The following is a 26,123-nucleotide window of genomic DNA, read 5'->3' as shown; positions in this document are numbered from 1 at the left end:
GAAGGAAGCCATCTATGCGAAACTGGAAAAACCATCCCTCAACAGAGGAGGAGGTCTGCGACACCACCTATCTCCCACTTACAATGCTGTCCTTTCATCTCTACCCAGGAGACTCAAGAAGCCTAGCCTCCAAGAACAACAGTCAGTCACTAACGGCTCCAACGACTCTCATGACCACTGAATGGAGCACTAACGAAGTCAAAACTAACACCCCCAACGACTGTCGTTGCTAAACATCGGAACACAAAAGAGCCATTGACATCAATACCTCTGATAACGACGCCAAAGAGGCTAAATATCTGAGTTTCATCACCAGCCAGTCAGACTAGCTTGGTCTAGTCAGAAAGGCACGAACTGAGGAAGCCTCTTGGATGAGAGGTGAAACATCTTCACGGATATATAACCAAGTCCAGTTGCACTTGATTCAATTCCTTTGGATTCAAATACTGAACACTTTTTAGTTGCTCATTTTGATGCTGACTGTCAGGTAGGAAAAGGATTTAACACTTTATATTTTCACGATAGCAGTCACAGTGACAAACGAGGAAGGTAGCAGAAAGATTAAAGAAGCAGCTACAATTTTTGTAGTTAAACAAGATTGTTGGGGACTACATTTGTGAAAGACGTTTGCCAATACCACACCATCAAAAACCAGGAATCAGTCCTGTTTTTTTTGTGGCCTTTTTGTTTGTTGAAGGTGCTGACACAATAACACCACTGACAACTGTTTTATTTTAAATGGATAAAACACCTTTGCAAATTCCAGTATCACCATAGGTGTCAGTGAGGCTGTGTGTGCACGCGCGTGTGTCAGGAGTTTTAAGTGAATTGGAATTCAACAGTATCAGTATTTTTCCGCTGTTCATTTTAGTCACACGCTAAAATCAGTGTCATCATGAAGACCATTATTTGTATGAAATAACATTATATTGAGATTACTTACGTTTATCACGATTGTTTTTTTCTTTTTTGTTCCAAATTTTGTGTTCTTAACGCCAGTGACTAATATGATGTGATGATGGTTCCACCTAGTGGTTATCTAACAACATTACAGCTCATCTCACAAAACACTTGGCCACAATCATCAGGGCTGAGGGTAGGCATAAGATGAATAATTATTCAGTAATGGATTGAATCTACTGTAAGTTTTAAAAGAAGTTTTGGTTCATTAGTATTCATCAGTTATGGTTTCTGACCCCAGGTCATTCAGCAAAGCTGTCATACGCTGGTTGAGCAAATACTTTTTTTTCTCGAGCTAGTAAATAGAAAAATGTGACTAAAAGGTTAAAAACAAACAAACAAACCCAGTATGCAATGTTTGTCCCCTTTTAATATATAAATATCCAGATAAAGCCAATGAAGAAATTACACATTGCGACAACTGCTACGTAATGAATTAGATAAAAGAATATTTTGTTTCTTGAACCTGTCGATCTTGTTAGCCAACAGGGTTAAAGGGCATTGGTTAAATGTAGGCTGAAGGTGAGAGAACTAGATAACACACCCCACCAGACCTCTCATCACCAAGGTTTGGGGTAGAAAAACACAGTGATATGTCTGGTTAAAGGTCAAAAGAAGATTAATTTCATACCATTAGTGATTCTTTCATAAGAAATAAATGTATTCCATTCCACCTCTTATACAGAAAAATATATGCTTCAAATTAAGCAAAACGGTTCAATAAATCTTTCACAGGGGGACTTTTGACCCTTGACTGAAAATCTTTCAAGCAAATTCAGACTTTACGGTCAACAAATTAAACAACGAGAGCCCAGGTTGAAAAGATGCTAAATCACCAACAAAAAGACAAGGAATGATTTCACTTTGGTATCAGCAACCAAACAAATGCGAGACTTGAATTTTTCCGTTTTCTGAAATCACTTTCTCAAGCAATTATTTTGCAGTTACATATATATATATATATAAAGTTTCTGAACACAGCTAGCAAGTCTACACTCCAGTAGAGTAGTGTCAAAGGTCAACAGCCATTTATTGCCATCTGAATAATGAAAAATGCACCGAAAAATGAAAATGTTATCAAAGAAAATCTGGAGAAAAATCCCTTTGAAATCACATTAGAAGTAACATTAATTTAAAAGAAAAAAATCCCTTTAATGGAGAATTCTGTTTGTGTGCTCTCACTATGGAAACCATTTTATACCAATCCCCCCCCCCAAAAAAGCCAACAAACAAAATCAAATATAAAAGAAGTAACATTTTCGATTAATAGTCTCAAAAGCAGCTTGTTTGTTATCATTTCTCATTGAAACCAACGGGCACCAACGCTCAGCTGGAAGCTCCCAAGTTAGCCTGGAGGAGCCAGCACTGCTCACTGGACTACAAGTCAAAACCCAACTACGTTTTTAAGCGCAAAAAAATGGAACAGTGAGTGTCCGCATTGAGGAACATGCAGAATGAGCCAGGAGGAGCGCAGCAAACAGGGAGCCCTGTACCGGCCTGTCACCGTTACGCTCCCAATCGAAGAGTAAAAAACAGCCGACGATGCCCTAATGTTCCCAATGCAGGAATCACGGATACGAGTCACCTCTGAAGGGACACAAACGGTTCTGCAAGTGGAGAGGCTGTCTGTGTGCTAAGTGCAAACTGAGCGGCAGAGTGATGGCGGCCCAGGTACCTTCCTTACCCCCCTGAAGCTAACGCTAGCCTGTTAGCCTAATGCAGTGGACACCGATTATACTACACAGACCGCTGCTAACTTTGCAACATTTTGTCTTTGGGTGTCTTTCACGCTGCCTTTTAAAAGTGGAGACTTTGAAATCTGTGTTCATTTTTGATAATTTAACTAAATTTCGAATGTGGAAAGTCGATTCATGTTGTATCGTTTAGCCACCACAAGCTAACTGTTACCACGCCACACCGCTGGTTTGATGAAAACATCTAAACTTAGTTAATGCCAATTTGTGGAAAGAAAAAAAACCCTCTGGTTTGCTTCTTAGGGAATTACAGACATCTCAGCGTTGTTTAGAAGCAAATTCATCTACATCTAGCCTACAGTTTTTTCATTAAGGAAGTTTTCTAAACATATTGATTAATTGTTATGCACTTTGAATGGCTGGTGCAGCTAGAGAAGCGCTATATAAAATGCAGCTTGATTGTTTGAACATCATCAAGATAAACTTGTATTAGTTGAAGCCCAGCTTACGTTAGACATGGTGAGGCCATTTGAAAGGTGTTTTAACAAAACAAGGCCAACATGGCAACAGGGTAGAAGACTTGCTGCTTGGGCGGTCTGGTTCCTAAAACTGGGTTTCACTGGTCTTTGAGGAACCCCCACTACGTCTTCAGCAAAGTAAAGATTCATTAAAATTCTCTGTAACTTAATTTTTAGAGGCCTATAGAAGAGAATGAAAATGTCCTGAACAGAGGTTAATTCTTTGTCCCTGAAGTAAAGGGAGACAGTGTGTGTGTGTGTGTGTGTGTGTGTGTGTGTGTGTGTGTGCTAAAAAAAAATGTCTCTGCGGTTAAAAGTGTGTCTTTCTTTTGTAAGTAATACCGATTGAATTTGGACCTTGCGGTTAGAACTAATGCCCCAGAACTAAAAGGTCGAGTTTCACATCCCCCAGTTGCCAACATGTCCTGCCAAAGAGTCCTTGAGCAAAACACGGAATCTCTGCCGGTCAGTGGTTAGTCGCTATGGAGCATTCAGCAAAATGCGTAAAGCATAAAGTGCGTAGACTACTGAAGTGCTCCAAAGGATGAGGGATGCAGCTATGCTAAGCTAACGGCTAACGTTCTACATTTCATCCGCGTGTGCAGGTTTTGTTGTGTCCAGGCTTCCTTTTCCAGCCACAGACCTCAAACCGAGAGCCAGCGGTTCAGTTCGCCCGGAGACGAGAGCCGTTTCGTTCCGTGATAGACTCTCCTCTTGGACTGCGTCCACAAAGTCTGTGATTTCAAGGTTTTCTGTTGGCTGTTTGAGAATAGTGCCGCTATCTGGAGATGCAGACTGGTTCATTTGAGCAGGGACCGGTAACGAGACGGCTTGAAGGTTGGGACGACCATCTGCCTCGTCTGTTGCTGGCGGTGAGGAGGAGAGGTCTATAAGGATGTTTCTGGAAATAACTGTCAAAAAAACAATAAATCAGAATTATTTCGGTTATTCATTCTGTTTATAAGAGTATCTATTAGATATCTATAAAATATACATACACAATATGAATAAATTAATATAAAATATACATAAAATTATTATTATAAAATATTATACAGCTATAATAACAGAGAATAAGCCGAAAGAAGATTATACAGATATAATAACACTGAAAATAGAATAGATGAAATAGAATTTTATATGTATAAATAGAGACATGCTCATTTTTACATTTTCTAAATATTCCTATTCATTTTCTTACAACAGTAAGATAATGTCACATAACTGAGTGCGTCAGTATGATTTTATGTACTCAAAATATCAAACAGAACTGATACCAAAATATCAAACAGTACTGATATCAGGGGTTAATCTCCTCAGTATACTCTTTTTTGGGGGGGGGGATTCCCCCCCTTTTTCTCCCCAGTTGTACCTGGCTAATCACCCCGCTTTCTGAGCTGTCCTAGTCGCTGCTCCACCCCCTCTGCCGATCTGGGGAGGGCTACAGACTACCACATGCTTCCTCCGATACATGTGGGGGGTCACCAGCTGCTTCTTTTCACCTGACAGTGAGGAGTTTCGCCAGGGGCCCTCCCCCCGAACAGGTGCCCCGACCAACCAGAGGAGGCGCTAGTGCAGCGACTAGGACACATACCCACATCCGGCTTCCCACCTGCAGACACAGCCAATTATATGTCTGTAGGGACATCCGACCAAGCCGAAGGTAACACAGGGATTCGAACCGGCGATACCCGTGTTGGTAGGCAACGGAATAGACCTCTACGCTACCCAGATGCCCCCCTCCGTAGTGTACTCTTGACTTAAAAGCTGACTTAACTCCTCATTACTCACCCACAGATTATGTTTGCTATGATTTCAGTAATATATGGTCATCACATACATGTCCATTCAGAAAAAAAAATGCATTTAACATAAAATAGATAGGAGAGGTAAGAGCCACGCTCTCCATCTTCTGAAAAAATGCATTGGGATGCAAACAAGATTGCCTGTATCTATGTCTGATGCTATTATTTGACGACATTGCTTTTGATTTTGCCCTGATTATTATGCTTATATTTATCGGTTGAGATGGACTCTGATTGGCTTTCAAGTGACAAAAAAAGTTAAAGAAAAAAAAAGTGCCAGCATTACCTGACTCAACACGATTGGCGGCAAGCTGCCAGAAATTTTGTGCTTCACACAAAAATGTCTTTGGAAAGATTAAACCAAAGTCCACAATGTACTTACATTGTATTCATTAGGTCTGGTTCATTTCACATTGCCCAATGTCCAATGTGCATTTTGGTTAAAGTGTGAATCAAGATCAAGAAATTGGAACAGAAGGGCAATGAGTTGAGTTCAAATATAGACGTTTTGGTTGCCTTTTGAACGCTAATAAGTGACAGAGGAGAGTGTATTCTCATATTTCATTGAGTAAATATTTTCCTAATCTAGTTTGGATTTAAAATTGCTTTCACGTCAAAAATGTTTTGCACCACAGTACGACTGGAAGCCTGGCGAGGGATGAACCAGATTCTGCATGGATCATTCGTACCTGACAATGAGGTCCAAACTCAATAAGAAGCTCTGACCAAAATGATATCGGTATGAAAGCCACTTTAAACTGAGCTAGACTTCCTCTTCTGACCAAATTACCTCGTTGATTATCCATTTAATCTCCTTTGGAAGATCTCAGTTTTATCAGAGGTTGAAATTCCTCCTCTCACAACTGCTTGGTTTTAGTTTGGGAGAAATTGATTTGCTAATTATCAGTATAGAAGAAAATAGAGAAAGTGATAAAGAAAAACTTGACAAAACCATTTTGTGTGCCGATGAGAATATCACTGACACACACACACACACACACACACACACACACACACACACACACACACACACACACACACACACACACACACACACACACACACACACACACACTATTTCATAGAAATGGCCACTAAAACCATCTCATCTAAAAGGTTAACAGTGATGAAATGAGACAGTGGGAGGGGAAGGAAAAACAGGAGAGGACATTGATGGGATCATACCTCCTGTTGGCTTGTAGTCCTCCTCTGAGGATGTTCCTCCTCTAAAGGGACTGAAGCTGGGCATGATAATCAGAGCCAAAGACAGCAGGATGATCTGAACACACACACACACGCACACTTATATGAACATGATAAAGTCTGTACCAGCACCATGAAGAGCTTTCATAAATGTGTAAGTGTGCGTATGTGTGTGTGTGTGTGTGTGTGTGTGTGTGTGTGTGTGTGTGTGTGTGTGTGTGTGTGTGTGTGTGTGTGTGTGTGTGTGTATCTTACCAATACACAGGTGCTTGTCTGGGCTCCTTTGCTAACTGTTTGTTTGATAAGAGACTGGAATCTATGCAGCTGAGCCACCAGGGACCTAAACAGTCAATAGAGAGTTAACATGGACTCGCTACAAGTACACACACACACACACACACACACACACACACACACACACACACACACACACACACACACACACACACACAGAAATACATACACAAACACTCAACCATTATGATAACCATGAAAAACAACACAAACACAGTTAACACATACACTATCGCAAACACAAACTAAAACCCACTAAAAATGTACACACAGAGCATCTGGGTGGCATGGCAGTATGTATTCTGTTGCCTACCAACACGGGGATCGCTGGTTCGAATCCCCGTGTTACCTCCAGCTTGGTCAAGCACCACTACAGAAACAATTGACCGTGTCTGCGGGTGGGAAGCCAGATGTGGGTATGTGTCCTGGTCGCTACACTAGCACCTACTCTGGTCGGTCGGGGCGCCTGTTTGGGAGGGAGGGGGAACTAGGGGGAATAGTGTGATCCTTCCACGCTCTATGTACCCTGGTGAAACTCCTCACTGTCAGGGGAAAAGAAGCGGCTGGCAACTCCACGTGTATCGGAGGAGGCATGTGGTAGTCTGCAGCCCTCCCCGGATTGGCAGAGGGGATGGAGCAGCGACTGGGACGGCTTGGAAAATTGGGTAATTGGCCAAGTAAAATTAGTGAGAAAAAAGGGGAAAACCCCCCACCCCCCCCAAAAAAATCTGTCATTATGTCTGTGGTCTCCCGCATTTTTTAAAAATCTTTTAAGATTTGAAAATCCTTTAGTGTGCACCAGGCATTAAAGGTGTTGTGTGTATATTTGCCTGCTTTTCTGAAGCACAACATAACTATCAAATATCAGCAGGGCTTGCTGAGTCGTACCAAGTAAACAACTCACACACCCAAGATTTCCACCCAAAGACCTGCCTCACACTGGCAGTCCACAGCAAACAAACAAACTCTACTGTGGAAGTTGAAAAATGTCAGATGTCGTTACACATACACGGTATCCACCACTTTTTTTTTTAACTGCTCAACAATCAAGGTCACACTTAGTCCTTGGGACAGAGTAGATGGTATTGTTTGAATAGTTAAAAGGTAACTAACAGTTTACCTGTTGTGTTTCTCCAGCTGCTCCACTGTCCTCTGAAGGTCCTTGTTTTGTGCTGAGCAAGCTGCTGCCCTGAGACACACACACACACACACACACACACACACACACACACACACACACACACACACACACACACACACACACACACACACACACACAGAGTCAATGAGAGCAATGCTTTACAGCACAATTTCCTAAAATACTTTCTTGGCCTTTATAAGAAAGGAACTATACAGTGGGGGAAGTCAGGAAGGCATGCAGTAAAGATCCCGAGCCAGATGCAAACCCAGGGTGCCAAGAGCAGGTCCGAGCCTCAGGCGTGTGTACTTTTATCTTTCAAGCTGTCAGGATGTCCTGATTCACTTTAACTCTTAGGAGTCTCGGGCTATTTTAAGTTTAAGATGTGGGGGAGACTGGGGCAGGGAGACACCCTAGACTCAGTGACTGCTGGGATAGGCTCCAGCAGCCCCGCAGCCCTGAGAGCAGGATAAGCGGTTTGGATAATGGATAATGGATGAATGGAGACCGGGGCATCTTGTCACACTTTTCACACTCTTTTCTACATCTTGGGATCAATACACCATATTGTTAAAAACTGCAAACCAAATGAAAGAACCAAGTCTCAGCCATATATTTTGTATTCATTTCATTTTCATATCTTATATCAGTACAGAGTTATAGGCATTTAAATAGTGAGTGTGCACATGTGACATGTTGCCCCATCAGTAGGTAAATTGTCCCACTATATGGGGTATGATGTCACACTGGATTTTGCAACAAATAAAACAAGAACCAATTCATTGTTGTTGGGTTTGTTTGTTTTTTTACTTCAAATTCAAAATTAAATTCAGCTACAGAAAAAAAAGATTGATTAATCATTGAACTTGAATCAGTCCTGGAACGTGGCCATTAAATCAGTCCCAACTACAACAACTGGAAAATCATTTCAAACAAACTTTCAAATAAAACATGTCAAAAAATCTGAAACCAGGTCTCAAACCTCACTAGACAGACTCATCATCAGAACTGCAGTTCTGGCACACATAAATTACCTTGCCAAGGGTGCACTTTTCATGAGCCCACTGTTTACATTTCATGCACTGGACCCAAGTCTCTCTTGGATGGCTGTTCGCAAATGGCTCCACACAAACAAGGCACAAGCACTCATTTTTATCTGATGAAGAGACATCTGGAGTCTTTCTTGTTACACCTGCCTTCTTTTTCTTTGGTGTTTTAGATATGGTTCCCCTGTATTTCTTTTGGAAATATTATTTTTACCTTGTGCCTGCCTTTTAGCTGCAAGTGCCTCCTTCACTGGTGTCAGTGAGACTAGCCGTTTTTCTTGTTTTTGTTTTTTTGATTGGCAGGCTAGTTTTCTTGGACCGGCTTTTGGATAGGGCCAAATGTGCTCTGGACTGGAATTGATTGGTGGGTGGAGCTGGCATTACTAGGCAAGGGTGAGGTGGTGCTAATGGGCAGAGCTGGGTTAGTGCTGGGGCCTGGAAGTGCTGGGTTGGTCCTGGGGCCAGGAAGGGCTGGGTCCTGAAAGGGGTGATCTGAGACATAGGATGGTGCAAATTCTGTCTCCAAGAACACATCCCTGTTGTAAGGTTGAATCCCTTTCACCCAAAAGCTGGCCTGAATATTCAGTGGGATTAGAGCCATGAGGATATGCAATTGCCACAATCCCAGGGATGTCATAGATTGTGATTGTTTTCCCTGGGTTGTTCCTTATCCAGGAATCAGACACTGAGCTTATGTGCCTCTTCAGCAACCCATAAACTGTCCTGTCCAAAGGTTGCAGCCTATGTGAGCAGTGGGGTGGGAAGGACAGCATAACTTATGCCATTTTCTTTGACAAAATTTAGTCCATCAATGGAAAGATGGGAGCTCTGGTTGTCCAGAAGGAGTAAGCATGACTTTTCCTTTGAACACTTGGCATGTTCAACAAAATGATTGAGGAAATCCAAAGTGTGTTTCCTTCATCCAGCTAGAGGGATTTGCTCCTCCTTTGTTGCCAGGTGGTCCATTGTTGAGGAAGTGATCATGGAAGTTCACCCAACGGAATATGAAGTAGGAGGGAATATTGTTCCCTGTTGTTGAGACTGCACATGCTAGCGTCACTAGGGTACACCTTTCACCAGATGTCAGTGACCCTCCCTGTTTAAACCGCGCCTGGCCACCAATATGTCTGGTTTCTGCACAGTCGTCACACCAGTTTCATCCATATTTCAGATGTCCCCTGGTCCGAGTGAATGTCGGCCTAACACCTTCTCCAGATTGTCAAAGAAAACCTTGACATTCTCCTTGTTAAAGGCACTTGCCCTGGCAAGGGTAGTTACCTCTGGTTTTCTGAGAAAGAGTGTAGGGTGCCGCTTTAAGAAGCGTGTAAACCACTCACTGCTGCCTTTTTCAGCCCAGGCTGGTGGAAACTGCAGCTCCCGTGCCACTGCAAATTTGCATGCTAGCTTTCTCACCTCAGTTGGTGACAAACCAAAATAGATGTCAGCTGATCTCATAAGGTACTGCTCAAGCTTCAGCTCCAAGTCTGGCCTAAAAACCTGCCATGGAGATTTAGACCCAACCACCGTAGTTGGGATGGCTTTCTGACTTTCTGTTTCAGCTGCGGTGAATGTCTTACAGTATTGAGCCAGCATATGGTAGTTTAAAATTAGCTTAAAGCAGGACATTAGCAAAAGTATAACAAGACACTTTATTCTCTCCTCTACCAAGTACAAATGTATAATTGTGAAGATTTTTAACTAGAAGATTATTACAAAAAATGTCAAGTTCAATTTGTTTTACTTTAGAATGTAAAAAATGGTATATCAGTGCTCACCTCAGTTAACAGTGTGCTTTGCTTTTCTCAGACAGGATATGACATCAGACCAAGTAGATGCACAAAATTAGTATTTGAATTTTAAGTAGCGTCCCCTGATGGTGAAAATATTAACGATATGACAACTTACCTATCTGAAAAGATGCCCTGGTCTCCCTACTGTATTAATCCCTGTGGGGAAATTCATCCTCTGCATTTAACCCATCCCAACACACACGGCAGCTAGGAGCCATTTTTGAATACTTTTGATTTTGCCTTTATATCTTTTTTTTTCAGCACGTATGACCTGGCAATTATTTTTTCACTTTGACATACTGTATCAACATACTGGACCCAAAACACATCAAAACGGATTTCGAAAATTATGTTTTTTCAACAACACAAACATGCTCCAAGCATTTTAGAGGTGCAAATGTGAACATAAAAAGGTGAAAATGAGGGCGTCTGGGTAGCGTAGTGGTCTATTCTGTTGCCTACCAACATGGGGATCGCTGGTTCGAATCCCCGCGTTACCTCCGACTTGGTCGGGCATCTACAAACACAATTGGCCGTGTCTATGGGTAGGAAGCCGGATATGGCTGTATCCTGGTCACTGCACTTGCGCCTTTTCTGGTCGGTGGGGGGTGCCTGTTTGGGGGGGAGAGGGAACTGGGAGGAATAGCATGATCCTGCCATGCGCTACGTCCCCCTGGTGAAATGCCTCACTGTCAGGTGAAAAGAAGTGGCTGGCAACTCCACATGTATTGGAGGAGGCATGTGGTAGTCTGCAACCCTCCCCGGCTCAGCAGAGGTGGTGGAGCAGAGACCAGGACGGCTCGGGAATATAGGGTAATTGGCCAAGTTCCATTGGGGAGAAAATGGGAGGGGGGGATCCAAAAAAAAAGAAGAAGGTGAAACCAAGATAAACTAAAGCTCCCATCAAATCCTGCATACTTTTAAGCAAGCGTAAATATGATTTTTATATCAAATTTATAGTATCCTATCTCCGTTTTTACTTGGTATATCAACATCTAACAAAAACTAGCATGGAGTTTCAAGCCTGCATTTTCGATGGAAGTTGACAGCAATGCTCAATGTCATGTTTTTTGTTCGTTTTTATGCTGCGGCGGCTTAAACCAGTCATGTGATTTGATCACACCAGCGTGATCTGCAGCTCAGGAGGGTTAATAGGGAGCGTATAATATGGCAGCGAGACAGCTGGCTCCCCATGTGTATTTTTGTTTAGACAACACAACAGTCAGTCATACTACCTGCTTTCCAGACCATCAATGTACTCTTTCCTTCTGCGCCGGCTGTCCTGAGCCGACTGTTTGTTCCGGATTTTTCTGCGAACCTTTTTCAGGATCCGTTCCTCCGCCTGTTAATGAAGCCATGAAAGTCACTTTATGTTGTTATTGTAGGTTACAATGAATTTGTCTTCTGCATTTAACCCATCCTATTGTATAGGAGCAGCGGGCAGCTGCAGCGCCCGGAGACCAACTCCAGTTCTTCTTTCCATTGCCTTGGTCAGGGGCACAGACAGGAATATTAACCCTAACATGTCTTTTTGATGGTGTGAGGAAACCGGAGCACCGAGAGGAAACCCACGCGAAACCCATGTGAAGCACTTAATTCATGAGTAACATGACTGCGGTGTTATACTCCAACAACTGATGGATCCGTTTAGACAGACACACTTACAGTGACACACAGACAAGCAGGTGAAACACAGTGTGATATAGACAAGCAACAGACAGATAAGCGATAAACTAAACTACACTGAATTGAACTTTAATTCAGGTCTGACATAGTCAAGATGAGACCTCGGACCTTGGTTAGGGGCAGGTTACTGGGCAGGGAAATGCCTTCCTGGGTCAACAGTTTCTGTTCCTCCTCTGTCAGCTGGAGGTCTGAGTACTGCTGTATATACACAACACAGAAACAGAAAAGATAGGTGGTTTAGTCCCCGAGACCTTATTTCATCTCACCCACCAGCCACTCTCAATCTTCACAAATCCAGGAAAGGTTTCATGCATTGTGCCCTGCTTAACTTTTAATCAACGACATTACAAAGACTTCCAAGAACAACAAGCTCCTTCAAGATAATTATTGTGTGGAGAAGCGATCCCTTCAGATTAGTGATGGAGAAAATGATAAACTGACTTTGCTTTGGCCAACAAGTCCTGTGAAAGACATTAGAATAAACATATTTTGTATTAACTATTGAGAGGAATATTTTGACCTTTGCAGAATCCATCCATCCATTATCCAAGCCGCTTATCCGAATTCAGGTCGCGGGATGCTGGAGCCTATCCCAGCAGTCATTTGGCAGCAAGCGGGGAGACACCCTGGACAGGCCGCTAGTCCATCACAGGGCCAACACATTCATACCTAGGGACAATTTAGTATGGCCAATTCACCTGACCTACATGTCTTTGGACTGTGGGAGGAAACTGGAGCACCTGGAGGAAACCCACGCAAACACGGGGAGAACATGCAAACTCGACACAGAAGATGACCTGGGACGACCCCCAAGGTTGGACTACCCTGGGGTTCGAACCCAGGACCTTCTTGCTGTGAGGTGACTGCGCTAACTACTGCGCCACTGTGCCACCCCTTTGCAGAATCACCTTCCACAAAAACATAAATAGTAAAGATAACTAGTAAAGATAAAAGTTATGTTAAGGTAGCCCTAAATAACAGCGATAGTGCTAAAAGGAAACTGAATTCAGAAATTATGTATTTATCATCTTAGATTAGATCAAACTATTGATACCAAAGGGAAAACTGGATTGTTAAAGCAATAGAGAATAGAAGACACTTTATTATTGGTCATTGTACATACAACCAACGAAATTCATTGGATACATGTAAATTAGGATGAAGATAATAAAATGCAAAAAACTAAAGATCATAATACAGATGAAAAATACAGACTGGAGAGACGGAAGGAAGCAACAGTAGGTTTACCAATTTACTAACTGTTAGGAAAAAAAGAAGACTGGAAAAATAAGCGTAACGCATTAAACTAGAAAAGCGTGGCAGAGCCAAACAGAATGTTTGTTTAAAATCCGAAAGATCTCTGCACGACCCGCCCTCGAATCCCTCCTGTTCAACATACTAGTGAGTGGGTACATCTCCTGGTCACAGTTAGGCAGGCAGACGTGAATGTTTAAACAGTTTGAAAGCACAAACTAACTAATTAAAAGGTGGCCGCCACTCCTGTTTGGATCATTCATGTGGTGAAATCTGCTCTGCACATGTCACCGGCGAGGAATTCACCATCGGCTTCATTAGACATTAGAGGTTTCGAAACTAAATTATACTCTCTGGGGGGCCCAGAGTCAAGCACATTCTGTGCCCAACAAGTGAGAAAACAAGGCGGTGAAATAAAGAAACACCATAGAACAAAGACTGATTTAAAAGTAATTTGAAATGTACATAGTAGTTGAATAATTTCTTTACAAGCTGCTTTAGCACTCTAACTGTACTCAAGTAGTTCTGGTGAAGGTCACTTTTTCCATAAAGCAGTCATACTTTTACCCAAATACAGTTTTTTCAGTTCTCCTGTCCCTTACCCACCTTCCGAAACCCGACCACTCACCCAACATACGGCTAACCCAGAGTCAGAATCGTATTAATTACCAAGTACAAGAACACTCAAGGAATTTGTCTTGGTATGTTGGCAAGAGGGAAAGATTAACAGTAAATAGTAAAGATAAAAGTTAAAAAGAATAATAAATAATATACACATAAGATAAAATAAAATTAAGGTGCAATCAACATGGTCACCACATGGCAGCCCTTGATGCCCGGCACTGGGTGGCAGGAGCTGTATATACAAAAAATTAAAAGAGAATTTTAAGAAGCTATTCACAGGGTAGTGCAAGTTTTATGGAAGGTGTCCATATACAGAGAGCACAGTAGGGAAGATACAAGGAGGATGGCAGTGTCAGGACCTGTGGTTGTCTGGGGGCTCATTACAAAGGTTAGAAAGCCCTACTGCTGTAGGAAAGAAGCTGCTCTTGTGGTGCGAGGTTGTGGGGTTTTTTTTAGGTCTGTCAATGAATATTTCAAATTCGAATATATAACCGAATTGTAAAAAAAAACACATTCGGGTGTGAAAATTCATATTCGTTTGTGAAAAAAAGCAGCAATTCTCGCGAGGGCCTTGGCCGCTGGTTGAAAATGAAATTTAGGTCAAGGTGAAACGAGTGAATAATTCAACAATAACTGTGGAAAATTGTGGAACCTCAACACGGAAAAGAGGTGCTTTTGCGAACCAACGTTTTTGGGACACTTACTGTAACAACAGGATTTTCTCCATATATCGCTGGTAAGAAAGTCATTATGACAGATGTGTCAATTTTAATAATCAATTGTTAATCGTGCAACTTTTAGCCTTGGTTCTTGATTAAGTGGATGCGGTTCATTTCCAAGTTAGCAAGGGTAACTGTTATAGTTAGCTTACATTACAACTAGCTTAACATTAAATTTTTCCCCCTCTGGTTTTAGGATTTTTGTCCATTCATCAAAATGTCCAAGAAACAAGCTACATTAAGTAGTTATTTTGGTGTTGCACCACCTCCAAAGAAATGCCATACATACTGAACCTGTACATAAAAACGTGTATTCGCGGAAAATTGGCTGCAGGAAGCAGCCTGGCTCCAAACAGATGACGACCGCACAGAGATGTGGTACAAAATATGCTGTGAAAATCCCAATCTCGTGGATAAAAGCAGCGCCTTTTATATAGGGACAAACCATTTCAGTCATCCAGCTTTTGGAAAGCATGAGAAGGGTAAAGACCACATGAACATGGTGCAAACTATTGATAACAGGTGCAGCCAGGATCAGAAATCCACTCGCTCTCTTGACACGTGGCAGGACATGCTGAATGAAGAACAGCGTCAAGCACTGTGTGATATTTTTCTGTTGGCCTTTCACAAAGCGAAACATGCGCGTTCATAGGAGGAGGATATTGCTCTTTTCAGGAGGCTTGGAGTTAATGTTTGGAGTACATATCATTCACGAGAACAGGGGGGGGGTGCAGTATCATGCAGAGCATCGCACAGACAGTCAGTTTAGAATTGAGTAAAAAATTGAAGGCAGCTGAATTTTGGGGCGTGCTCTTTGATGGATCAGAAGACATAACACAAACACAAGTGGAGCAGGAAATTGTGTACAGTGTCTGTGTCTAGCTACGCAGAGTTTACCGCAGATTTCCTTGGATTAATTAATTTGGGTTTGAACTGAGCGGCACAGGACATAGTGAACGGACTGGAGCAGCTCTTCCATACTTGTGGTTTAGGGGATCAGTGGAAGATGAAATTTGGTCTCGTTGTGTACAGACGGAGTAGCAGTCAACGTTTGAGTTTATGATGGGGTCGTTCCCAAATCGCGTCAGATTGTGGCGATCAGGGACTCCCTTGTGCATATTCTGTGTACTGCCCACACCCTCGAGAACTGCAGTCAGTTGATCGCATGGTACCATATTGTGAGACATTTAATCGCTCCGTTATCAAGTTGCTGAGCTTTTATTTATAGAGAGGGGTTGCAAAAAGAACAGAACAACTAAAGAAGATGTGTGATGAGAATGGCATTAAACTAGGAAAGTTTCAGAACATCAGATGGTCTGCATGGAGGCAAGAGACTGTTGACAATATGGAGGCTATTACTTGCCATTCAAATTCAAGTGGCTACAAGTGGTGACAGTGACCTAAAACATATCTACACAGAACATTTTCAGTGTTTCCTAGCCAGCATGCTTGACACTGGAAACATTTTACAGTTCACCTCCCTCAGGTTCCAGCAAGATAACTTGACTATTGGTGAACGCAAAGATGAGCTCATGGTAGCTGCTGGACAGCTGACACTATTGCTTGACCGTGAAGGCAAGTACAGGAAAGAGACTTTCAAATGCTGACAGGGACCAGGCTATGTATTGAGAAGTCTAATTCATGAGTTTGAAAGTAGATATGAATCCCTTAAGTCATGTGATCAATTTTTAATTTTTGATCATTCAACTTGGCCTCAAGAAATGCAAGACCTCCACAGTTTTGGCAACACAACACTTACTAACATCCTCCAGAAATATGAGGCCAGCTTGTCTGCTGGCAGAGACTCCACTGTTAGAGAATGGATGCGTTTAAAGCAAGCAGGAAAACGTTTGGGAGCCTCCTCTGTGTATGAATTGGTCAACACAGTGAAAATAAGTAATCCTGATAGTTACTCCAGCATTCATAAAGTCCTTCTGTTGTTGCTTACACTGCCCTTGAGCAGTGCTGCATGTGAGAGGGTCTCAGTATAATAAAAAGCAAATACAGATCCCGCCTGTCACTCCAGCCTCTTACCCCTGATGCACATCTACTTGTCTAAGATGAAATGGATGCAAACAGCTAATCGCAGACTCAACCAGGGAGAAACAAGTAGGCCCACATCTTCATCTACCATGTTTGAAAGAGAGGAAGACAGTGAAGAGAGGAGTCAGGAGTGCAGTGATGATGACAACTGTAGGATAACCGTGCCGCATAAAGACTGAGTACCAAGCAACATCTCCCGGGACTCCCTTGAGAACCGGACCAAAAAAGTTATGTGCACCCCTGACCATAACAAATTTCTATAGTAGCAACATATCTGTTGTGCATACAAGTTTGCATCCGATGTCCCGTTGTTCCATTTATTTCTTCTGTTTTTTCTTTTTTGATTGTTGTTTGTTTTCTGGGCCTTTTCTGGCCCAGAAATCAAAACCTCTGGCCTTTTCTGGGACCTACAATGCTAGACATTGTTAATTTATCACTGACTACTGGCATTGTTCCCAGCAGTTTTAAGACAGCTGTGGTTAAACCTCTACTTAAAAAATCACGCTTCGATCCAGGGTCTCTTAATAACTACTGACCAGTCTCTAATCCTCCATTCTTTTCTAAAATACTTGAGAGAGTTGTGTATCAACAACTTTTGACCCATATAGAAGAAAGCCATCTATATGAACCTTTTCAATTGGCTTTCAGGCTCTGTCACTCCACTGAAACTGCTCTGACCAGAGTGGTGAACGATCTTTTACTAGCTATGGACTCTGATTCCACTTCTGTGCTTCTACTACTGGACCTCAGTGCAGCCTTTGACACCACTAATCATTGTATACTATTAGACAGATTAAATTGTAATTTTGGTGTCTCTGGCGTAGCTCTCTCTTGGGTTAAGTCTTAATTATCTGGAAGAACAAATTGTGCCTGCTATAGTTATATTATATCAAAATTCTCTGATGTTAAATATGGTGTACCTCAGGGCTCAATTCTTGGCCCTCTACTTTTCTCTCTTTATATTTCACCTCTATAAGGGCTGATAATCACACTCAAATGACTAATTTAGAGGCCTGCTTGGCTACTGTGAAAAATTGGATGTCACTTAACTTTCTGCTTTTAAATTCGGATAAAACCAAGATGCTGGTAATTAGCCCTGCTAGACACAGACACCAATTTGATCAAGTAACGATAACGTTTGGCAACTCTATGGATTCACAAAGTGTGGCAGCCAAAAATCTTACGTTTGATCCCAGCCTTTCCTTTGATAAGCACATTAGTCTGCAAGTGGGGACATTTGGATCGGGCCAATGCCACATTGAAAAAATAAGGAAGGACTTCTTCCTTCTCAATAGCGTGTAGCGTTTTTCCAACCAACTTTAGATCAAACTTCTGTGTGACGAAAGCTCTGATTGAGTAAGCCATAACCTTAACCAATTTTAGGCAGGGGTTCCCAGACCTTAACCAATCAGAGGCAGGTGTTTATGAAGTCGATTGGAAAAAATATCTCTCACTTCCCTGCTACCCGAATGCGCCCTCTAGTGACATTTATGTACATTTTATGTGGGCGACACAATAAAAGATTTTTAAAAGGAGAAAATAGTGTAGTGTAGCAGTCTAGTCTGTTGCCAACCAACACGGGGATTGCCGGTTCAAATCCCCATGTTACCTCTGGCTTGGTCTGGCATCCCTACAGACACAATTGGCCGTGTCTGCGGGTGGAAAGCCGGATGTGGGTATGTGTCCTGGTCGCTGCACTAGCACCTCCTCCGGTCGGTCAGGGCACCTGTTCAGGGGCGAGGGGGAACAGGGAGGAATAGCATGATCCTCCCATGCGCTACGTCCCTCTGGCGAAACTCCACACTGTCAGGTGAAAAGAAGCATTTGGCGACTCCACATGTATCAGAGGAAGCATGTGGTAGTCTGTAGCCCTCCCCGGATCGGTAGAGGGGGGTGGAGCAGTGACCAGGACAGCTCAGAAGAGTGGGGTAATTGGCCAGTTACAATTGGGGGAAAAAAGGGGGGGATCAAAAAAAAAAAGAGAGAGCGAGAAAGAGAGAGAGAGAAAACATTAGATAAGTTAGCTAGAGTGCTCTTAAGAGCTGAGATGAATCTCGAGAGGTGTGAATGTCCAGTCAGGAAAAACAGCTTGAGGCTAAAGACACTTCTTGGTGTTACTGATAAATGCTAATGTGCTGATTGAGAGCTATTTCCTGCAGAATATCAGATAATTATTACAAAAACTTCCCTCTAGTAAAAATTACTACTTTGGTGCCTTTCAGCAATACACAAACCAAATTGCTCTGTTAGGTGAACAGTGGTAAAAGACTGTGTGGTTGTACAGGACAGCTTCCAGATTTGAAAGTGTAGAACAATATGGATGTGAAGCAGGAGCCTGATGTTCAGTCAGCTTTCCCTGGAATAATAAAGGTTAAAAAAAACTAATTAAAAGACTCTTAACCTGGTAGTTGTCGGGACTAGAGGGTGCTGTGCTGGAGACAAACAGGGTGTGGGCGGTACTGGTGCTGGCCGCAGACATCACAGGAACCTCATTTACAATACAGGAGTCTGAAAACAATGTCTGAGAGCTCCACTCATCTGTACAACACACACACATTCAGCACATATGTATAAAACACACAAACATAGGACACAGACACACACATACAAATACAATGCAAACACACACACACCCATGCACGTCACAAACACACACATGCACACAACAGACACACACGTGCACACAAAAAAACAAAACACACTCATAACATCAAGTACGCAAAGACAACATACAAACACAAGACAAATAACAGAAGCTACAGTTGAGTTTTACCAAGAATTTCGTTTTCAAATAACGAATCCACCTTGATGAACAACGTGGGACTCATTTTTCCAAAACTGCTCTTATATGAAAATTGAGGCCCAGAGCTTTCTAGTGGGGTTCGGCTAATCCGAAATTGTTGCACAGAAATCTTCTGCTTTCACAAATGATACACATGACTACTGAATTCCATGATGTTTAATTTCATGTCATGTCACATAGACTGTCCAGTGTAAATGGAAAAGGTAAAGATGGGAGCAAAAATATCAAAATTGAAATGAAAGAGATTGTGCATGGTTGTAAAGGATAATCGGGATCACAACAGCTAGCTTGCTAGCGATATTAGGATGTTTCTGAGTTAAAGTTTTACAGAAGATGATAGTACTTGATTAAGAACACCAAAGAGATATAGGAATAAAATAGAATTTGGTTTAGTAAAGCGCTTGGCATCCAGCGAAATGGCGACGAGGTTTTTTGACGAAAAATTGCGAATGAAGTTTATCTGAGACACTAAAAATCAAAAACTGGAGGTTGGAATAATGAATCTTTTTTTGGGGGGGTGGGGGTTTCTCCCCAATTGTACTTGGCCAATTACTCTACTCCTCCGAGCCGTCCAGTTGCTGCTCCACCCCCTCTGCCAATCTGAGAAGGGCTGCAGACTACCACATGCCTCCTCCAATACATGTGGAGTCGCCAGCCGCTTCTTTTCACCTGACAGTGAGGAGTTTCATCAGGGGGATGCAGTGCATGGGAGAATCACGCTATTCCCCTGTTCCCCCTTCCTCCCGAACAGGCTCCCCGAAGGACCAGAGGAGGTGCTAGTGCAGCAACCAGGACACATACCCACATCCGGCTTCCCACCCACAGACACGACCAATTGTGTCTGTAGGGACATTCGACCAAGCCAGAGGCAACGCAGGGATTCGAACCGGGAACCCCGTGTTGGTAGGCAACGGAATAGACCACTGCGCAACATGGACACCCCAGAATAATGAATCTTTGCCTCTTTGGTCACTGAATCTCCAATTTTTGGTGAAGTATTTTTTGGCCTTGGTGGATATTCACCAGAGTTCACGTGGAGTGTTTGCACCTATCCCAAACTGGTTCGAACTGAACATAAAAATTCACAAAAGTCCAGAATCAATGATGGAGGTAAGGTTAGGCCGTTTGACAGGCCACCTAGCTGCTGTCGGAACATTTCATTTCATTGGGAAATGGAAAAGCTTATTTCATCCCATGTCATTTTCCTGCTGATCGGGTTCTGACCCCCATCATAGTCAGAAGTGGTCCTTCTCAAAGACTACTAAGGTGTTGCTTAAACATCAAGTTCACAGACACATTATACACACACACACACACACACACACACACCAGTTCCGGTCTTACCCAGTTGAATAGAGATGACATCCAGACTGGTGGGAACAGAATCAGCCGTGACGTTGCGCAGGTCATTGATGTCATAGACCACTTGGTACAGGGTGTGCTGGGCGGGCTCTGCTGACGCCGCAGTGATGGGTCCATCAGCAGGGGGATCCTCTGAGATCCCACTGTCAGTCTCAGAAAGGGCCTCCCCGGGGGGCCCACTAGGAAATACCTCATTCGGGTCAACGGCGTGGAGCACATCCTCCGACTCGCTGTCGTTCAGCGTCTGGTGCAATTATAGCAACACAGGTGACTGACCGCTCAGGGTGTGTTGGAATTTGTACTTGTTATGTATTTCAAGTTCAGTCTACTGTACTGGTGTCCTACCACAAACTAGTCTGCTGTACATGATCCATTACCATCAGCAACCCTGTGCAGGTTTGAATTACAATAAAACGTGACATCAGCTGACTCCATTAATTAGACCAGCAGGATGACTTAGCAGTAGAAACCCAAATCTATAAACCCAAAGAACATTAGATTGAATCTCAGGGGACAGCAATGAAGTGTGCCGATGCAAAAAAACACAAAAAAACATTAAAGTCAGCATCTAGATCTATAAGGTCTCAACATCACTGCTGAGGTTTTGTTCTGTAAAGCACCAAACACCACTGAAGGGGACCCCATGCTCATGACTGCCTTAAGGGAGCCATGGCTGTATGTGTGTTCATAAGCTTTATGATAAATGTGATAAAGGCCTTTTACTGCTTTTGGAAATGTAGCAAATAAAAGTGGTTCTTCTTATTTTTTTGGTTAAAAAAAAGATAATTACTGAAATCAGCTGGTGTATGTACGACTAACAACCTGCATACGTATGACTCTCCATTGCACAGCACTGAAGATCACTGATCTTAAACACCACTACCCAGCCCCATTATGAAACATAGATCTACTACTATTACTACTTTCGGCTGCTCCCCTTAGGGGTCGCCACAGCAGATCCTCCGTTTCCATTTCTTTCTGTCCTCTGCATTTTCCTCTGTCATACCAGCCGCATGCATGTCTTCTCTCACCACATCCATAAACCTCCTCTTTGGCCTTCCTCTTTTCATTTTGCCCGGCAGCTCCATATTCAGTATCCTTCTCCCAATATACCCAGCATCTCTCCTCCACACATATCCAAGCCATCTAAATCTTGCCTCTCTTGCTTTGTTTCCGAACCATCCAACCTGAGCTGTCCCTCTAATATACTCTTTCCTAATCCTGCCCTTCTTCGTCACTCCCAATGAAAATCTTAGCATCTTCAACTCTGCCACCTCCAGCTCCGCCTCCTGTCTTTTCGTCAGTGCCACTGTCTCCAAACCATATAACATAGCTGGTCTCACAACCATCTTGTAAACCTTCCCTTTAACTCTTGCTGATACCCTTCTGTCACAAATCACTCCTGACACCCTTCTCCACCCACTCCACATTGCCTGCACTCTCTTCTTCACCTCTCTTCCGCACTCCCCATTACTTTGAACTGTTAACTCCAAGTATTTAAACTCATATGCCTTCTTCACCTCTACTCCTTGCATCCTCACCATTCCTCTGTCCTCCCTCTCATTTATGCATATGTATTCGATCTTGCTCCTACTGGCTTTCATTCCTCTTTTCTCCAGTGCATACCTCCACCTCTCCAGGCTCTCCTCAACCTGCACCCTACTCTCGCTACAGATCACAATGTCATCCGCAAACATCATAGTCCATTGGAGACTCCTGCCTGATCTTGCCACTCAATCTGTCCATCACGACTGCAAACAAGACAGGGCTCAGGACCAATCCTTGATGTAATCCCACCTCCACCTTGAACCCATCTGTCATTCCAACCGCACACCTCACCATTGTCACACTTCCTTCGTACATATCCTGCACCGCTCCTACATACTTCTCTACCACTCCCGACTTCCTCATACAATACCACACCTCCTCTCTCGGCACCCTGTCATATGCTTTCTCTAAATCCACAAAGATACAGTGTAACTCCTTCTGGCCTTCTCTATACTTCTCAATTAACAGTCTCAAAGCAAACATCACATCTATAGTGCTCTTTCGTGGTATGAAACCATACTGCTGCTCACTGATTATCACCTCTCCTCATAACCTAGCTTCCACTACTCTTTCTGATTCCCATATTTTCATGCCTTGGCTGATCAGCGTTATGCCTCTGTAGTTGCTACAGTTCTGCACATTGCCCTAATTCTTGAAAATCAGTATCAAAATATAGACAATGGTGAAAAATTGCTTGACGAATAAAAATAATTAACAAAAACTGACAAAACCTGTTACACTGTGTTGTCATGTAATGAGTGCTAGGTTAACATGCTAAATTCTTTGTACAACTGTTGTACTTGGTGAGATTTTATAATTTAAGGTTAAAATTGGCTACCAATGCCACAAAACGAGTTGCGTCTGGGAAAGTTTGCAGCGTTGCATGGTATCCTATAGCACACTGCATACCAACAATACCAACACTGGATATAGAGTCTATATATCAGCCTAGAAGGCTGTTAACTTCACGCTGTTACAACCTCCTAATTAATATACTAGATGACAACCTCAAACAAAACAAGACCTTGACTAAACGGATAGGTGAAGAGACTCACACAGTCTACCGCCCATTCCTGCAGGGGCTTTTCTGAGTTGCTGAAGATGACATCGGAGCAGTGGATTGCCGCGTCGAGATTCCATCTCTGCCCCAAAACCACCTGCTCATCTTCATGACTGAGAAACAGCTCCCCATTCTCTGCATCCATGGCCTGAAACACAGTTTTTCATTTGTTGTATTTGATATCATATTTCTAGACACGTTCATGTTCTCGTCCACCAAGACGTGACATTCACTGCCATGAGTACCTGATCCATGGCTCATTCGTGTCAGGGAGGTGAGACTCAGAGCCATATTCCTGAGACTCTTGCGTGATCACAGAAATGTACTAGAGAAGACTTTACACCTGCAGAATGCAGTTATTGGTGTGTGTGTGTGTGTGTGTGTGTGTGTGTGTGTGTGTGTGTGTGTGTGTGTGTGTGTGTGTGTGTGTGTGTGTGTGTGTGCGTGTACATACGTGTGTGTATGAGTGCACAAAAAATGAACAATGAAGAAAGTGGCAATGAATAAAAGAACAGACACTCTGAATACTTTACTAAGCACAGCTGTCTTGGGAGAGAGATCCCTCCTCTGTTGCTCTCCCACAGCTTTCTTCCTATTTTTTCTCTCTGTTAAAGGTTGTTTTGGGTTTTTTTAGGCAGTTGTTCCTTAACCGATGCGAGGGTCTAAGGTAGGCACGGCGTTATGGGTGGGCCTGACGGTCCTAGGCCCGCCCACTTTTCACCAGGCCCACCCTGCAATTTTCCTACCCAAAAAATATATATATTATTTTTTACAAATTTTCATTTAGTCATAAATGATTCGAAATCAGCCAATAATCGCATGATTTTGTGCTAAAAATAGTTTTTATAAACATAATTTTATATGTTGATGTTCATGCGCAAGCAAGTTCATGAGACACGTGATGTGATGTTCGACGCCGGCGGGATAGGCTAGGCTAGTTCCAACTGCCCTACCAAGCGTTGCTTTTTTCACGAAAACATATAAGCGGTCGGCTATGCTTCCGTATGTGGGTGGAGGCTATGGCGCAACTAACTTTGTTTAAGTTCTTTAAACGTGCACGAACGGTGCCAGACTCGGAGTCGTCACTGCAACCAGGAGATGACCAAGAGTTCCTCTCCGCCACCGTCTTGTGATCATAGAGATTTGTAGACTGTGATTGATAGTGATTGATAATGAACTCTAGTAGCATGTCTTTACATGACAGATAACGTTATGAGCGAGTTCTGAATACTGGCTCGCTGCTCTGCTCGCGTTACTCGGGCGTCCCAATTCAATTCATTTAAACCTCCTTCCCAAAGGGGATTTTGCATGCCCTACGCAACGCTGTAGTACCAAACTGCACCACTCTAGGTAGCGCGTAGGGTGGGTATTGGGACAGGACCTTTGATTGGGCTGTGGTTGCTTGGTCACAGACCTGTTGCGCCCTCTATTGGTCGGTCAGTGATAGAATTAGAGTTCAAAATGGTCACTCACTGGCTTTCAACGTTGGCAAGTGACGGTACTGCTGCTGTTCAATCAATATATATTTTGCACTGAGTAATTTTTAACATTTTGGCTCATTTTGCCAATGTTGCATAATTTATGAGGGTTTTTTTTGATTACATTTGTTATTCTATCTAGCTCGATTTTGGTCTCAAAATGCACCAAATTGATGCATTTAAATTATCAACATTGAAAAATTTTCTTACGGGGGAGCATGCCGCTAGGGAATTCCAGGCCCATCCATAGTTTGTGATATTGGGCTATACAAATAAAACTGACTTGGCTACAGCACCAGTATCGCAGTCCTTGTCGATGGGAGGGAACCTATTGTACAAAGCCATTTCGCAAGACTGGAGGATGTCAATATCCTGGTAGCGCACCCACGTGGGCACACCACACACACACACACACACACACACACACACACACACACACACACACACACACACACACACACACACACACACACACACACACAGATTAGAGCCTGTGTGTGTATGTGTGTGTGAGAGTATTCCTTATTACTCTAAACCATCTAGTTTAACAATTTTGGTCGTTATCAGACTGCTAATATCTTTACATTCCGAGTGGAAAGCACAACAAATGTAAAGATAATTTCAGTTACCCTGCATCGGAAAACCACTGAACTATGGCTCGACCACTATGTTATAAACTGCTTATTACAATGTAAAGCCTGCATGACCATGTCTGCAACAGACAATATATATGAGCCTCTTTTAAGGCCACTTCGGCCTTGTTCGTCTGCAGTAGTGGAACTATGTGAGCTTCGCTCCGCGGAGCCTCAAGAGGTTTCTTGTCGAACCGGTTAAACAAGAGTTTCACTCAATACTTACTGAAGTGGGGCTCGTCTTCTCAGGAGCGGCTCTTGTTCCGGACGCACAGACTTAGCACCCGCATAACCATTAGAAGTGAGAAATACGGCGCAACTTTGAATTCACAGCCCCCACACATACACACACACACCCGAAAACATCCAGTTGGCAAAAACCGTCTGTCATACGCACAGGATGCGGCGTCAGCGAATGTCCCCAGCATCACTGACCTACAGACGAAGTGGATTTCGCTCCTCTTTG

At 42.9% G+C, this 26,123-nt stretch overlaps 1 protein-coding gene across 1 annotated transcript; it reads right to left on the bottom strand.

The window, feature by feature from the left end:
* Positions 1-1,317: 1,317 nt before the first annotated feature.
* creb3l4 (cAMP responsive element binding protein 3-like 4) lies at positions 1,318-26,010 on the bottom strand. Its single transcript, XM_056286278.1, has 10 exons — positions 25,884-26,010; positions 23,543-23,695; positions 20,922-21,183; positions 19,176-19,312; positions 12,243-12,332; positions 11,684-11,790; positions 7,595-7,663; positions 6,436-6,520; positions 6,163-6,256; positions 1,318-4,083 (listed from the first exon to the last, which is right to left on the bottom strand). Exons 2-10 carry the CDS (start codon positions 23,690-23,692, stop codon positions 3,755-3,757), a joined length of 1,323 nt encoding a protein of 440 aa, XP_056142253.1. The 5' UTR covers positions 23,693-23,695; positions 25,884-26,010; the 3' UTR covers positions 1,318-3,754.
* Between the last annotated feature and the right edge of the window lie 113 nt (positions 26,011-26,123).

Source organism: Lampris incognitus, chromosome 9 (assembly GCF_029633865.1).
Source record: "Lampris incognitus isolate fLamInc1 chromosome 9, fLamInc1.hap2, whole genome shotgun sequence".
NCBI lineage: Eukaryota > Metazoa > Chordata > Actinopteri > Lampriformes > Lampridae > Lampris > Lampris incognitus.
Note: the sequence above shows the minus strand (reverse complement) of the source record. Positions and strands in the feature narration are given on the sequence as shown.